The sequence below is a fragment of the Aulostomus chinensis genome, chromosome 8 (genome assembly GCF_037954235.1).
Source record: "Aulostomus chinensis isolate RoL2024-O1b breed Wild chromosome 8, RoL_Achi_v1.0, whole genome shotgun sequence".
NCBI lineage: Eukaryota > Metazoa > Chordata > Actinopteri > Syngnathiformes > Aulostomidae > Aulostomus > Aulostomus chinensis.
The window spans coordinates 18435222-18451115 of record NC_141327.1 but is presented as its reverse complement, the minus strand read 5'-3'; the positions used below and the strand labels follow the sequence as shown (position 1 = coordinate 18451115).

The 15894-nt window shown below is 43.3% G+C and overlaps 1 protein-coding gene across 4 annotated transcripts; it reads left to right on the top strand.

The window, feature by feature from the left end:
- The first annotated feature begins 415 nt into the window (after positions 1-415).
- On the top strand, positions 416-15846 carry polq (polymerase (DNA directed), theta). 4 transcript variants are annotated; one of them, XM_086211447.1, is made up of 36 exons: positions 416-579; positions 652-723; positions 826-922; positions 1002-1360; positions 1440-1684; positions 2527-2703; positions 2816-2946; positions 3031-3187; positions 3313-3424; positions 3508-3709; positions 3828-3969; positions 4325-4471; positions 4656-4868; positions 4947-5089; positions 5204-5456; positions 5638-5780; positions 5883-6076; positions 6198-6322; positions 6632-6875; positions 7579-9055; positions 9125-10553; positions 10979-11119; positions 11197-11399; positions 11487-11694; positions 11781-11974; positions 12051-12179; positions 12297-12471; positions 12572-12695; positions 13536-13630; positions 13725-13807; positions 13882-13983; positions 14071-14182; positions 14333-14457; positions 15078-15213; positions 15284-15384; positions 15501-15846. In XM_086211447.1, the coding sequence occupies exons 2-36, from the start codon at positions 653-655 to the stop codon at positions 15612-15614; spliced, it is 8103 nt and encodes a 2700-aa protein (XP_086067573.1). In that variant the 5' UTR covers positions 416-579; position 652; the 3' UTR covers positions 15615-15846. The 4 variants fall into 4 exon arrangements, with proteins under 4 accessions (XP_086067573.1, XP_086067574.1, XP_086067575.1 ...); XM_086211448.1 differs by having other exon boundaries at positions 416-723; positions 2551-2703; XM_086211449.1 differs by having other exon boundaries at positions 416-723; positions 5204-5393.
- Positions 15847-15894: the final 48 nt, after the last annotated feature.

Sequence of the window (15894 nt, the reverse complement as noted above, 5' to 3'; positions counted from 1 at the left end):
TTTTATGTATAGATAGCATACTTGAAATTTTTTATTTGTCACCTTATAAATTACGTGTATCCATTTAAAACTGTTTGGATAACTGTTTATTTAGTTATTCTGACATACAACATATTTGCAGCTAAGAATTTCCTACACTGACCCTATAGTATCATCAGACTATTATGATCACAAGCTAAGCATCATAAAACAATATCTAGTCCATTTCTTTAGCCAGTAACACGTCATCATGAAACAACTCATATATATTTAAACACACATGACAGCAGATTTGTTTCAGGAATGATGGTTTTTCTACTTTTGAAGTATTTTATATTTGTAAGTACTTTTAGATAGTCCTCCTAAGTCACGTGACTTGAGGGGAACCTTTGTATGGAATCATTTGTTCCGTCGGACTGTTTTTGTGAAACATCGGGCGGCACTTGAGCGGAATTTTTGATTTTCATGTATCAGACCTACAACAGAAAGGAGGAATGTTTGCACTCTTAAATCAAAATAATTACACAACGATGTTTGTTGTTTCCCAAGCGCTTTCTTCCCTTTGTTACACAACGTTGAAATAGTTTATTGCCTCCTCACGTGAGTCAAACTGATGTCATGTGAAGTAACGTACACCTAAATACGCGCTTGTTAAATAACACACTCTTCCAGCATGAGCGCCTCGGATCCTCGCCTGAAGAGGAAGAGCTACATGGGACAGCACCAGATCAAGAGGAAAAAAGGGTAAGACGATTTGGAATATTTACGAACATAAGCAAATAGTCTCTGCTTGCGTGGTCACTCTTCCAAATACCAGTACAAGCAGCCCTTTTTCTCTGAGCACAGCCCTCCAGCTAATGATGAGCCACCAGACAGACGCCAGTTGCTGAAAACGACCTGTTTTCTGTCTGACAAAACCAACCGACTGGAGAACGTCAGCATGGTGAGTTTCAGAGCTGGAGAGAATCTCTGTCTTTCACCGGTCTGAAACTGTCTCATACAAAGGGGATTTTCTGCTTCAGGTTGTTGGGGCAGTGTTCCCGCTGGGGGAATCTACATTAGCTCTTGATGAAGAGGTGCTAAAGGTGCCTGATGCTATAGGCCCCGTAAATCCTGCAACTGTCAATGGAGATGGACAGGAAGAGTCACACAATAAGAGTGAGAAGGAGGTGCAGCCGTCTGGTAGAAATTGGAAGGACCCAGCGTGCCGAGCTGACTGTAAAGACCTTGCTCAGCTGCTTCTCTTTAGTGAGGATTCAGAGAACGCAGAGCATAGTCGTAGGGGTCCAAAGAAGGACCAGTTACGCAAACCCTCAGCCTGCAACAGTGAACTTTCCAGCACAGAAATAAAAACCCGTCAGAAAACAGAAAGCTCCTCATGGTGAGTCCTGACTCATTTTCACTTCTGATGCCATTTCTGCTTCTGTTCCTGAAAACAAATGTTTTTCTTTGCGTTTCAGTCAACAGAAACAAACATCGGGAGGAGGTGGTTCTCCATGCAGTAAAGACAAACCTGAACCACATATGAATGCGGATCCATCTCTGGATATTTCCAGGGACTACATTTTGTTCAGTCCCACCCGCCTGGAAGCTGCCATGAAGAGGGCCAAACTGCAGCGATCATTACAGAATCAGTCCGCCTTCGTGCTCACGGTCCCCAGTGGCTTAGACCTCAGTGCGGTCACTGACACCCTGCCTCAGCCAGGTGAAACATCATGAATTCATCTAGGCCTGCACACTTCACTGAAAATGTATCCAACCTGTCACTGACTTTATCTTGCTCTTGTCATTGAAATCAATTTATATTTTACTCAGCCCATGCATGCACTACTTGTCACATGGAGTTATTTAAAATAATTATCATGAATTCAGTATATTCAAGGGATTCAGTCTATTCTATGTTTTAAGTGAACTTTTTTTTAACCTAAAAAAAAAATACCTCAAGTGTTGTGCACTTTGATTTCAACTTTATGAATTAATTACAATAAACAACCATAAATAGCTAAGCTGTGTTCCTCACACTTCAATAGTAAAGCATTGTTCATTATGACGTATGGATGTGAAATACAAATAATTGCTCATGAATTTCAATCAGGGTCAAAATCTGAAATCATCAAGATACTTTTTCAATCAGAAAAAATGTACACAAATTGCAAAACATGCAAGCATAAACTTACATGAACATTGGTATGCTACTGTTTTCAAAGTACGGCTTTATTTGATGAGATTAATATCTGCACAAAATAATTATTACGCACAAAATAGCTTTCTACAAAATATTTTGGGCAGTATTGTTAAAAATTGCTTTTTTGCACTTATGTAAGTGCTCAGCCTGAGCTTGTGATACAGTAAATCAGGCATGTCTAGTCCATGTTTCCAGCTTGTTTTCTTTCTGTTATTAAATCAATGTTATTAAATGAATATGTGACATGTCCATAGTTTATGCTCTGAACTCCAAACTTTTTCCATGTAAATCAACTGTACACTGAGTATGTGTACATTTAACGTAGGTCATAATGTGATTTCATCACGGGTTCTCCACTGCAGCCGTTGCCTTGTGCGCTCCTGCAGAGCAGACCGACAAGCTGTCGTTGTCCAGCTGGGGTTTACCCAAGCCCGTCCTGGATTGCTACCACAAACACAGAGTGACACACATGTTTGAATGGCAGGCTCAGTGTCTCACCGTTGGACAGGTGCTGCAGGGAGGTAACCTGGTATACTCTGGTGAGAAACAGCATTTTTTTGTCCCCTGAATATAATTAGCAGAATTAGTCACCGTAAAGTATTTGAGGGGAAAAAAAAAAAACACAACAAAATTTGAATCGTCCATTTCCAGCTCCGACCAGTGCTGGGAAGACTCTGGTGTCAGAGCTGCTGATGTTGAAGCGTGTGTTGGAGACCAAAAGAAAAGCTCTCTTCATTCTGCCATTTGTTTCTGTGGCTAAAGAGAAGATGCACTACCTTCAGGTAAGCAAGAGAAGAGGTGGGTATATTCAAGTGTCATTGATGCACATCATGTAATCCACCTACCGTATATCTGTGGTCCTGTAGAGCGTATTCGAAGAGGCAGGAGTCCGTGTGGAGGGTTACATGGGCAGCACCTCGGCTCCTGGAGGGTTCACAGCGCTGGATGTTGCTGTGTGCACCATAGAGAAAGCCAACTCTCTCATCAACAGACTGATTGAAGAAGGAAATATGGCTACACTTGGTAATGCACGTGTGTGTGTGTGTGTGTGTGTGTGTGTGTGTGTGTGTGTGTGTGTGTGTGCAATTAAATACACATAGAAAATATTATATAAAGTTTTGGCATATACATCATATTTGTGCCTCTAGGTATGGTTGTGGTGGATGAGTTACATATGGTTGGAGATTCTGGAAGGGGGTACCTACTAGAGCTGCTCTTAACCAAAATCCGCTACATCGCACAGAAGCAAAACACCTCTGGGTTTGTGTCTACTGTTGATTATACGTAACATTGACAGTGTTGTATCAGACATTTTTATTTGATCTTATTTTCTTGGTCTTCAGGTCTCTTTCTGAGGGAGTACAGATAGTTGGTATGAGCGCCACCTTACCTAACCTGTCCCTCCTGGCTCGCTGGTTAGGTGCAGAACTTTACCAGACAGAATACAGACCTGTACCCTTGCAGGAGCATCTAAAGGTGGGCTGCAACATCTATGACAAGAACCTCTCTGTGGTTCGAGAGTTCGCACCTTCGCTCCAGATTAAGGTAACTAGCGCAGCTGATCCAGCGTGAGATAAACAATCATTCCTTCTTGTCAATACCGTTCATGTCATTTGTGTGTGTGTGTGTGTGTGTGTGTGTGTGTGTGTGTGTGTCCTTGAAGGGTGATGATGACCACATCGTGAGCTTGTGTTATGAGACAGTGAGGGAGGGCCACTCAGTGTTGCTGTTCTGTCCCTCCAAGAACTGGTGTGAGAAACTGGCCGACAGCATTGCCAGAGAATTCTACAACCTCAGACAAGCTGGTATGTAGATCTGTCTATGTCCTATATATCATATTAGAATGAATAATAGTGAAATATTAAAATGGTATCTTATGTATTAGAGTGTTTGTGGCTCAGTTAGGATCAATTTGGAAAGATTTTTACAATATTTCTAATATTAATTCACTTTAATATCTATTTAAGTAGCTTGTCATTAACTTTGATCACTTTCTGTTTCTCTGTTTACTTCATGTGTACACAGATGTTTGAAAGGATTTATGCCTATGAAAATTTTCTTCAAATGCATGGAAAAGTCATTGGAATCTACTATTTATTAACAGGGTTAATAAACACAAGTTGTTGTGAGTATTTCTACTGTATTGCCCTTTACTCTCAGGTCTTCAAGGTGAGGCAGAGCCCCCAGCAGTGAGTCTGGATCAAGAGGGACTAGTGGATGTCAAGGCCCAGTTGAGCCGAACTCCAGCTGGTTTGGACCCCATCCTCCAGCGCACTGTGCCATGGGGGGTGGCCTTCCACCATGCAGGTAAAGACACAGCCCTTTACCAGCAACAATCAGAGGAATGGTTACTTTTTTTAATTTATTTATAAAGTAGACCTTGAAGATAGCATAACTTCACCATATGAAAAAGTTGCTTTACATTTTATTTCTTCGTTAAATGCTACGACCGCCAGACACTGGGGTTATGAGAGAATGTTTGTCTTTCCAGGTCTCACATTTGATGAACGCGACATATTGGAGGGAGCGTTTCGTCAGGGCCTGGTAAAGGTCCTGGCTGCCACCTCAACCCTCTCTTCAGGGGTTAATCTCCCAGCTCGCAGGGTCATCATTCGAACGCCGACATTTAATGGACACCTGTTGGACCCACTCACGTACAAACAGATGGCTGGACGAGCAGGGAGGAAAGGAGTGGACACTACAGGTAGGAGACTGAAGAAAATGTGAGATGAGGATTATTCTCTCTTTTTGGTCTGACATCATTCTGTTTCTGCTCTTCCAGGGGAAAGTGTGCTAGTGTGTAAGGAGGCAGAGCGTCAGAAGGGTATCAGCCTCCTTCAAGGTGCTCTTCAGCCAATCAGCAGCTGTTTGGTGAGAAGGGAGGGAGACGGCGTCACCACCAGCATGCTGCGAGCCATACTGGAGGTATCATAGAAATGGCACTTATACATCTTTCACGTGATATTTTTTATCCCATAAACTGTCTTTTTTGTTGTTGTTTTTTTTTTGGTTTCTAATTTACACCCTTCAAACATGCAGATCATTGTGGGAGGTGTAGCCAGCACTCCACAGGATGTGAGATTATATGCTTCCTGCTCACTCCTGGCAGCCAGCACAAAATGTAACAGTGAAGACGACTCCAATGAAGAGACCAACAAGGGGTCTATTGAGGCCTGTGTTGAATGGCTGATGGAGAATGAATTCATCAGTATCCAGAAAGATAAAGAAGGTACAGCCGCAGTGCAGTCTCATGATATGCCACTCAATCATCCTCGACATGACATCACACCAGGTAATTCAATGAGCCAATTTCTTACAATTCAGTGAGAAATGAGGGTGAGACCCACTCGTCTTGATTGCAGGATTGAGTAACTGAACTAGCTCTAAATGCTGTAATTCGCCGTAAAATACCACGACTACTACTACTGAATACTATATGAATATTGTACATTGACTGATTTCTCCATATTCAGAGGAGCGGTACTGTCCCACTCAACTTGGTGCGGCCACCCTCTCTTCCTCACTCTCACCTCCGGAAGCTCTTAGCATATTTGCAGACCTCCAGCGAGCTATGAAAGGCTTTGTGTTGGAAAATGACTTGCACATTCTCTACCTGGTATACAACACATATCTATCACTGAGCTCTATCAATTACAGACACAACACCAGCCCTCACAAATGTCATAATTTTACAGATGTTGTTCAAAATGTCACTCAGATCACACCATTGTATGTGGAGTGGACCACCATCGACTGGTATCAGTTCTTCTGTCAGTGGGAGCAGCTGTCGTCATCTATGAAGAGAGTTGCCGAGCTGGTTGGCATTCAGGAAGGGTTCCTCGCTCGCTCGGTCAGCGGCAAACTCGTCGCCAAGACAGAAAAGCAGCGCAGACAGATGGCGATTCATAAAAGGCAAAACAACTATTTATATAAATTTATGATGGCTCATTATGATAGATGATACATTACCAAAAAAAAACCCTTGTTCATGTTATTGTATTGTGATCAGATGGAACTCTTTATCTCTTCACAGGTTTTTCACCACTCTTGTTCTACAGGATCTAGTGAATGAAGTGCCTTTGGGAACAGTAGCATCCAAATACAACTGCAACCGTGGGCAGTTACAGTCGCTCCAGCAGTCTGCTGCTACATATGCAGGTAGGTAGCCACTTAAGAGAGTTGCTGAATGAGTATAGGCACATATAGATTATAATCATACAGACATTAAATCCTGCGCAAGATGGGGCTGTGAGAAGTATAGTAACTCGATGCTAATAGCAGGAGCACTTCTGAATGATGGATAAACTGCATAGACTTCCATGAGTGGACATGTCTGTGTGTGTGCGCACACCATTTGAATGATGGTGATTTAAACCTATCATCAGTGGTAACATAGCAACAAAACCCCGGGTCAAAAACCACCTCATTCTTTATTTGATAACTGTAAATGTCATATTCATCTCTCAGGTATGGTGACAGTGTTCTGCAGACGTCTGGGATGGAACAATCTTGAGCTGCTGTTGTCCCAGTACCAGACCAGGTTGAGCTTCGGTGTCCAAAGGGAGTTGGTCGACCTGGTTCGGGTTACTTTTCTGAGCGCTACACGAGCCAGAGCCCTATACACACAAGGCCTCTGTACTGTTGCTGAACTAGCGAGGGCTTCAGTTGCTGATGTGGAGAAGGCTTTGAGGAATGCCGTCCCTTTTAAGAGGTGGGTGTGTGCTCCAGTGAGATATAAATGCACATTAGGAGAACAAGAGTATAGCACACAGGCTAATGCACATGAATGACCAACAGCTGAGGGGTGCATAGTATAGCATTTCCCTTATCAGCGTATGCACATTACAAGTTATTTCCTGTGACAAAACAATTACATATTTTAGGAAACCACCACCATTTGATTGACAGAAAGTGTTTAGGAAGCACCACAGACATCCAGTCAGCTGGTCTGAATCAGCTTAGATGCTTCAACTGCAGTAAGAGGTTTCCAAGGTGATGATAACAGCTTGGTTTAAACAGAATGGGACAAACACTCAATTGTGACATCAATAATATGGGTCTTTTTGTTTGAAAAGTCACTGTAGCCTATGAGAAAAAATGTTCCATCTGGGAACTTTATCTAGGGAAAAAGGTAATTTGTCTATCCGCCCCATGATTCAGAGGGGTTTGTCTTAGTCCTTTGTCCTTCCACCAGATTTCCTGAAAATCTGTCTGGTAGTTTTGTATAATCCTGCTTATGTTTTACAAGTCCCAGATGAACATTTGAGTGAGAGAACAGGATCCCTTGGCAATGGTAAAACAATATAAGTTGACAGATCTACATATTCCCAGAAAAGTAAGAAAGGGAAATAGGGAAAGATTAACTCGATTTCACCCTCTACGAGTGTGATCTCAAGTTAACGTCTGTTCCTCAGCTCCAAGCGTGCGGTGGATGAGAGTGAGATGGAGGCAGCCGAGCGTCGTAACCTCCGCTGTGTGTGGGTCACCGGTGGACGAGCTCTGACAGAACAGGAAGCAGCCGTTGAGATTGTGTTGGAGGCGAGGCTCCTTCTTCGGGAAGACCTTGCACAGCTAGGAATCCAGTGGGACCCAGCGACACTTCCTCTTGGTGCTCCTGCTGTTGACAGTCACAGCAGTGAGTCAGACAACTCACCTTGTTCCCATCGCAGTACAAAACAAGCAGACGGCATTAAAAACCATCACGAGAGACTCATGAAAAGCAAGAGGGAAGATACTGATGGGCAAAAAGAAGAAAGTAGGGACAACTTAAAAAATGAGAGTGAAATGTCTCAACGAGAAAGATGGGGAAAGGATGGCAGGACAGGAGAAGCCGGTAGAGAGCAGGAGAAGTGCAAACCTGAGGTAATGGAGGAAAGGAGAAAATTGGAGGAGCACAGGAAGGAGGATGTGAGCAAAAGGGAAAAGGCACAATCAGATGGGGAAACTTCAGTGGAAAGAGTGACAGAAGCAAAAAAAGAACAGAGGAAAACAAAAGAAAATCAAGGTGAAAAAGATGAAAATGAGAAGCGGGAGAAACCAGAACAGGAGCTCAAAACAACACTACAAGAAAATGAGGATAAAAGCAAAGTTTCAGTCAGATCAAAAGGGAAACATCCCGCTGGCCCTGAGAGAAACCTGACACAAGAACTGGCTGAGATCATATCCAGCCCTTTAGTGCATCTTCAACAACCTCCTGACCGCGGTCTTTCCCCTATGCTTCCTCCTCGGTTTAGAGCCCCAATATCCAGGGTAGAGGAACATATTTGCACAAAGACATCAAACATCCTCACCTCACCTGGAAAACTGAAGCACTCAAGAGTTCTAAGCAAAGTCCTTCTCTCCATACAATCAGACAAAAGCCTACAAGTCTTGGCATCACACTCATCAAACCCCAAAGTCATTTCCTCTATCCAAAATGCAGCATGTGCGCTCCAAGTGACTCCTGGGCCTGCACAAGAACCCACTCCTGCAGCTTCTCCTCCTACAAATGAGAACATGTTTGACTCTCCTCCTACCTCAGTCCCTTTATTCTCACCCGAGGCCAAGCGAAGGAGAATAGAGGGCAGAGAGATGGATACATTTTCATCTCCTGAGCTGTACGCAGAAGATGAGAAACTTGAAGAAGTTCAGGGAGTAAAGGGGGAGGAGACTTTTGGTGACAGCTTTGAATTGGACACACAGACTGAAAGAATAATTGTTCAGCCAGAATATGAGTGTAGAGTTGCAAATAATAGAATTCCTTTGATAGAAAATCTCAGAAAGGGTGTGGTAGAAGCAGCAGGAGAGCTGGAGGAAGGAAAAAGGGTTGAAGTCCTGGACAACGCATGTCCTAGATTCAATATTTCTCTCACAGATAGCCAGATGGAGCTCATCCTTGACAGCAGCCAACAGGTGAGTGATGGGAATCATCAACCTTAAAATATTTCAATATTTTGCCTACTAAAAATGATGTCCTTACAGATTGGTCCTGAGCCTAGTGGTGCCAGTAATGTGGATGCAGGTAAAGATGAAGGCAGTGATAAAGAAGAGGCTGCTAACAGAAGCAGCAGTTTCCTGTTCGACAGCCTATACGACAGCTCTCTGCTGGCTCCAAACCAAATTCTCGACTCATCATCTGATGAAGATGAATCCGTCAGTCAGCAGAATGGAGGCGAGCGCCCCGTTCTATCAGCGCAGGAGCGACGGCGCAGTGAACTCCTCGCTAACCAGGAAGCAGAAAAATACGAGGCGATCCAATGGGGCGAGTCTTCCTTCAATCTGTCAGAATGGGGCGACTCGCTGTTGGTGGGTGAACACTTCCTGGAGAGACAGAGAGAAGTCAGTCGTCATGAAGCACCGCAGCCGAACGCAGATGATGATGATCAACAACCGCTAGATTCACAATCGGAACCTGATCAGCTACAACCGGAACCTACTAAAACAGCTACAACTTCCAAGCAAAATGAGTTGGACACAAATAAAACTATTGAGCAAAATGTCCAATCAGCTTTAAAACATCCAAATGTCCAAAATGCATCAGAAAGCAACTTTTATTGCAGTCCTGGTCTACAAGAGATTTTTGAACGCTGGCCCAGCATGTCTGATCAGCCCTGGCAAAACTCTACATCAGGACCAGCAGGCATGAATGCGCACACTGCTGTTGTAAATACAGTGCCAGATATGATACAGGTGGAGAGAAAAATTTTGACCCAGAATGTTCAAGCTGCTGAGAGTGATTGTGGAGAGCCACGCCCCCCTCAACATGACCCTGAGAATGTAGCAGAGAGACCAGGCTTTGCTGGTGACCTTATCCCCCCTACTCAGGAAACGCCGCCTGTCACTCCAAGAATAAAACTGACCACCTCGTCTGTCCGGTCTCCTGTTCAGCCACTTAAACAGTCGACCCCCACAGGCCCCCCGCCAGGGAGACCAGCAGCTTCGAAGTGTAATAAAAGACACAGTAATGATCCATCAGGAGCATCTGCTGATGGTAAACAAGCTAAATCTTTATCTGACCTGAATCAAAAGTGCCCCAAACCTAAGACTGTAGCTGAATCTGAGCAACATGTTAAAGTTAGCCCCACTTTAACAACCAAACCCCTGCCACACGCCAACCAGACCCCTCCTGGAGACCGCGCTTCACGGTCCTCCAAGCAGCTGCAGCCTCCCTGCGAGACAGAGTCACCTGAGACTTACGAAGGCTTCACTCTTCAGCTCTCCCAAGATGCATCTCTCTCATCCAGCAACTCTGGCACTTTCTCCATCATAGATGTGGCAAGTGACAGGTGTCTATTTGATACTTTTATTAAAGAGTGGAAAACAAAAGATTGCTACTCTCTGGCTTTGGCCTGTGAGAGGAAGGAGCCAAGGCAGCAGCCGGAGGCAGAAATAGGAGGGAAACATATGAGAGGTAACAGAAACAGTTGTAGAAAACCAAAGCAATTTACAGTCGAATATTCAGAAGAAGAATAGTGTCAGGCATAAGATAAAACTGAGTAGAAGATTTTTTTTTTTTATCTTGCATGTTTACATTAAATCAAAATACAGTCATCAGAAAGAAGTAATCTTTTTTATTGTGCCCTGTTATATAACATCCTCTCTGCAATGCATGCAGGTGTAAACATCAATAGCCTTACGTCTGTTCGATGCCAGCAGTGTCGGTTAGCACAAATAGAGCTTGGATTGTTCAGTTTTTGACACAAGCTCTTCAGAGTCCTCACACCTATTACCACAATGTGTATTCACATATGCTTAGAGACAGAGAATTCTGGGGACTGATGTGGTCTATAGAAGTTGCACCTTATAACGTATGCATTCTGTGTGTGTAATCTACAGTGTCAGCAGCTCAACAGCATCTCCACAGTGCGGACGGTTTTCCAGTAAAAGACAGTGACGGACTGGTGCTGATTGGATTGTCTGTCTGCTGGGGAGCAAGAGATGCGTACTACATATCCCTGCAGCAAGGGCAGAGCAAAGGTACCCACGCTAACATGCTCGATAAATGATCTCCCTCCGAAGAGATGTTTTATTTCAGCCTGCTTTTGTCCTCTCAGGTTTGAGTTCAAGTCTGGCCCCTCCTGCTCTTGATGAGGGTCTGGCAGTGAATGAGAGGTTGGGGCAGCTGAAGGCCCGTCTTACGAGGACACCAGCTGGTCTTGGAGAGAGTGTGGTTGTTACGTATGACATCATTAATCTGTACAAGACGCTAGTATTGAGCTGCGGCATCAGCTTGGAGGGAAACTTCGAGGACCCAAAGGTGAGATACAACCCAGTCTCGCATCTTTATAGCCTCAATTTTACTGTCATTTAATGTACTTGCAGTAAAACGTCAGTCAAACCATAGGTTGCGTGCTGGCTGGTGGACCCAAGCAGCGAGGAGAGGACTCTACCAAACATGGTGACCGTCTATTGTCCTGAGGAACTACCTCTGTTGGACGGACTTGGAAACGCACATGTACACTGTCCCCGTGTGAGGGCAGCGACCAAGAGTGTGCTGGTGTACGCCGTCATGAACCATCTCAGGGGCCTGCTGGAGAAAGACGGGATGATCGGTATAAAGACTCATTCCTGTTTCAGCTGGGGTAAGAATGCTGTAGATGTTTACCATGGATGTAACATTGTTGTGTGATCGTGTCAGATGTATTCAGGAGCATTGAGATGCCCTCCCAGGTATGCTTGGCTCTCTTGGAGCTTAACGGAGTGGGCTTTAGTGTTGAAGAGTGTGAGAGACAAAAGCATGTGATGCAAGCCAAACTCACAGCGCTGGAATCTCAGGCGTACGACCTCGCGGGACACACCTTCTCCCTCACCAGCATTGATGACATAGCACAGGTCAGACGCCATTTTTCCCTCTTTCTTTTCTACGTATAAGGCTATAACTCCTACAAACGTGTATATTGTATTGTAGGTTTTGTTCCTGGAGCTCCACCTGCCTCCCAACGGCGATGTGGCTGGGTCAAAAATGAAGAAAACTCTAGGCTACACCCGGAGAGGTGGTGGCAGGGTACGGCTTGGAAAACAGTTCAGCACCACCAAGGTGAAGCTCTCATTGCTACACACAAAATTCCAGTTAAAATCATCATCATCATTATATTATATAAGTTGTGTCTGAGAGGTGGCAACATTAACCGTAAGCTGAAAATGATGTCATCAGGATGTTCTGGAGAAGCTCCACCCCCTGCATCCGTTGCCAGGTGTGATTCTAGAGTGGAGGAGGATCACCAATGCCTTGACTAAAGTGGTCTTCCCCCTTCAGAGGGAGAAGCAACATCACCCCGGGCTGGCCATGGATAGAATATACCCCATGGCTCAGACGCACACGGCTACGGGTAAAATACCTTTGCGTCGTCTTAAAACTTGTGCAAACATACGATGAGGTTTTGATTTTTACCTGAGAAGCATGTAGTGACCCGCTGGTTCCGCTGTTAGGTCGAGTGAGCTTCTCTGAGCCCAACATACAGAATGTCCCCAAAGACTTTGAGATTTCAGTGGTCTCGATGATGGGAGCGAGCCCGCCTTCACGAGACAGCTGCCAGCAGGCCGCCAAACCAGGGTATGCAAATACACTACAGCAGTTAAAACAGAGGTTCTCAAAGTAGGGTCTGAGGACAATGTGGGTCACCCCAGGGGCTCCTGGTGTTAATTAATATTGGTTATTATCATTAAAAATATATCAAACCTGTGTTCATAAAAATTCACTTCGAAAATGCAAATTTCTGATGGATTTCTCACAGTACCTAACAGTTAGATATGATGCCAATTTCCACCTGTGAAAGTATGATAAAAACTTGATTCTAGAAATATTATATATATATATATTTATATATATGTGTGTGTGTGTATATATATGTGTGTGTGTATGTATATATGTATATATATATATGTACATATATGTATATGTATATAACACGTTCTTCTTTTTCCTTGTGTTTTTTCGAAGTTTTTTTTTTTATTTTTTTTAGGATAAGGTTTTATTGTTACAACTGACTCAGGATCACGCACAAGAATACCATTTGTACTTGTTTAAAATTGTTTTTAACCTGTACAAATGGCAATAAACACTAAACTAAACTATTGCGACAATAATATATAGATAAGTCAAAAAAAATTGTGAGTTTTAAAAAAAAAGTGTAAATTATCAGATTAAAAAGTTAAAACTACAGAAAGTTTTCATGCGATTTAAAAAAAAAAAAGATGTGATAGTTCATTACGAGAAAAATATTCCATTTTTAAAATGAAAAAAATCAAATTTGTTTCAAAACATTATTGTTATGAAATAAAAACTAATACAGATGATGCAGTTTTCATCGCGTGCATGTGCATCCATGTCCGTGTGTGAGAGAGAGAGAAGGCTCAAATTGTTTGACATCATGGTTTTGTTCCTCTTTTCCAGGAGGAAGAGATGCTCGGTGGTCCCTCCAGCTGAAGGTGCAGAGCGAGGTCCATCATTCTCCGTCAGCATGAGGCACGCCTTCGTACCTTTTTCAGGTTACTAGTGTGTTCTTAAAGGTTGCTCACCTTTTAACCTGTAACTTTGTCTCAGGCTGGTGCGTCACCCTTATTTTTCTGTCTTATTGTGCAGGTGGGATGATATTAGCAGCTGATTACTCCCAGCTGGAGTTGAGGGTGCTGGCTCACCTGTCCAAGGATCAACGCCTTTTGCAGGTCAGTGCCTGACAGATGCTCAGTGAAAAGTAAAAACCCTGAGTAAGAAACATCCGTGAAATTCTGTGTGCCAGGTGCTGAATGGAGGAGCAGACGTGTTCCGCTGCATCGCTGCTGAGTGGAAAAGTGTTGACCCGGAGAGTGTGAACGACAACCTCAGACAACAAGCAAAACAGGTGCAGCTGGGCAGGAGTGAGACTGCAACTGGGACACACCTGTATTCCCACTGGTTTGTTCACGTGCGTGTGTGTGTGTGTGTTCAGATCTGCTACGGCATTATTTACGGGATGGGAGCCAAGTCTTTGGGGGAGCAAATGGGAGTGGAGGAGAACGATGCAGCCTGCTACATTGAGAGTTTCAAGGCCAGATACAAAGGTACAGAATATGAGTGTGTTACGTGTATTTGTGACTTAATTTATGTCTCCTCTGCAGCTGCCTGTAACTTATTAATGTGTTATACTTCATTTAAAGCTACCCTCCTGTTAGCTCTGTTGGTTTTGCTTCTAAAGGCTATTTGTGTTTTAGGAATTAACGCTTTTCTCAGGGAGACGGTGAAGAGCTGCGTAAGGAATGGCTACGTTCAGACTCTGATGGGCCGTAGGAGATACCTGCCTGGAATCGCCAACACAAACACACACGTCAAAGCACATGTAAGCAGAATCAGATGTCGATTTCCTTTGCGATATGAGTACAAAGTCACATGTACAATGTCTGGAACAACTGTACTCTTTCTATGTGTCACTGTGTTTTTGCATATATTTTACAGTTGTATTGTAATTTAAAGCACATAATGTCAAAATCTTAAGTGATTGAGAGATACTAAAAAATATTCACTGATGGCGACACGATAATGACTACATTTATGTTTTATTTTACAACTTTGAACCCTTAAGTCCTAGGAAGTTTGTGTTCTGTTCTGGAGTTCTTGAGTTAAGACGCTTAAACCAAACAGGCCACAACCGTCTCCACTAATTTGAATGTCGTCACAATCATCACATCATTTCACACATCTTTTTTTTTTTTTTTTTAACCCCAATTGGATAATAGCTTTCATTTTTTTATGTTTCATTTAGTTTTACTATAAACGGCTATCAAATGAGAGTGAATGTGGCTTTAGACTTGTTGGACTTGATCATTTCTGCAAACTTTCATCAACACCTGCTTGACTGCATGTTGGAGGGCCAAAATTATCGTTCTGGTATTCACAGGACTCAGATGCATCTCTCTCTCTCTCTCTCTCTCTCTCGCTCTCGCTCTCTCGCTCCTCCAGGCAGAGCGCCAGGCCGTGAATACAACTGTTCAGGGATCAGCAGCAGACATCGTAAAACGTGCTACTGTTAACATCCAGAAACAACTTCAGAAAACATACCCTTCAGCTCCACTGTCTCACCAGCACACACACTCAGGTAATACACACACGCACACACGTATGTCCGTACCTCGTTCAAAGATTTACGTTTGACAGTTTATTAACAGTTAACACAGCCAGTCATCACCGCCGGCCCAAAGGAGCGTACTTTGTCCTGCAGCTACACGATGAGCTCATCTATGAAACCACAGAAGACAACGTCATACAGGTACGAGGATGATGGAACTGCACTCTTATCGCACTAAATACAAGAATAATGAGACCAAACAGTGTGTGGAGAGTTCTACGTAAATCCATCACTTCCTGTTTGCTCTTTTCTGCCAGGTTGCTCAGATAGTCAAGAGGGAGATGGAGTCGGCAGTGAAGATGTATGTGAAGCTTAAGGCCAAAGTCAAGGTGGGACCCAGCTGGGGCAACTTGCAGGACCTTGATCTGTAAAGTGAATGTTGAAGTGTATTGTTGTGATATGTATATATAATAATTTATCTTAAATTATTTTAGCAATTAACATGAAAAATAATGAATTGTAAGATATTTTTAAGTGCCAAATTAACTTTCTAGAATGTAATTATTTTTTGAGTTTACCTTTTTTGTAATACAGGACCTGTGTAACTGGTACACGACACACAATGAGATTTTCTACGTGCAAGTATCCTGTGTTAATATATAATAAAACAGAATTGTCAAAGGAGCTTGGTTTTATTTTGAAAGTTTGATG

Coding starts and splice junctions, on each gene's coding strand:
- polq (XM_086211447.1), top strand. CDS start 653: ATGAGCGCCTCGGATCCTCGCCTGAAGAGGAAGAGCTACATGGGACAG. Junction 10,554..10,978: donor AGGAGGGAAACATATGAGAG/GTAACAGAAACA, acceptor TGTAATCTACAG/TGTCAGCAGCTCAACAGCAT. Junction 12,472..12,571: donor TCAGACGCACACGGCTACGG/GTAAAATACCTT, acceptor TTCCGCTGTTAG/GTCGAGTGAGCTTCTCTGAG.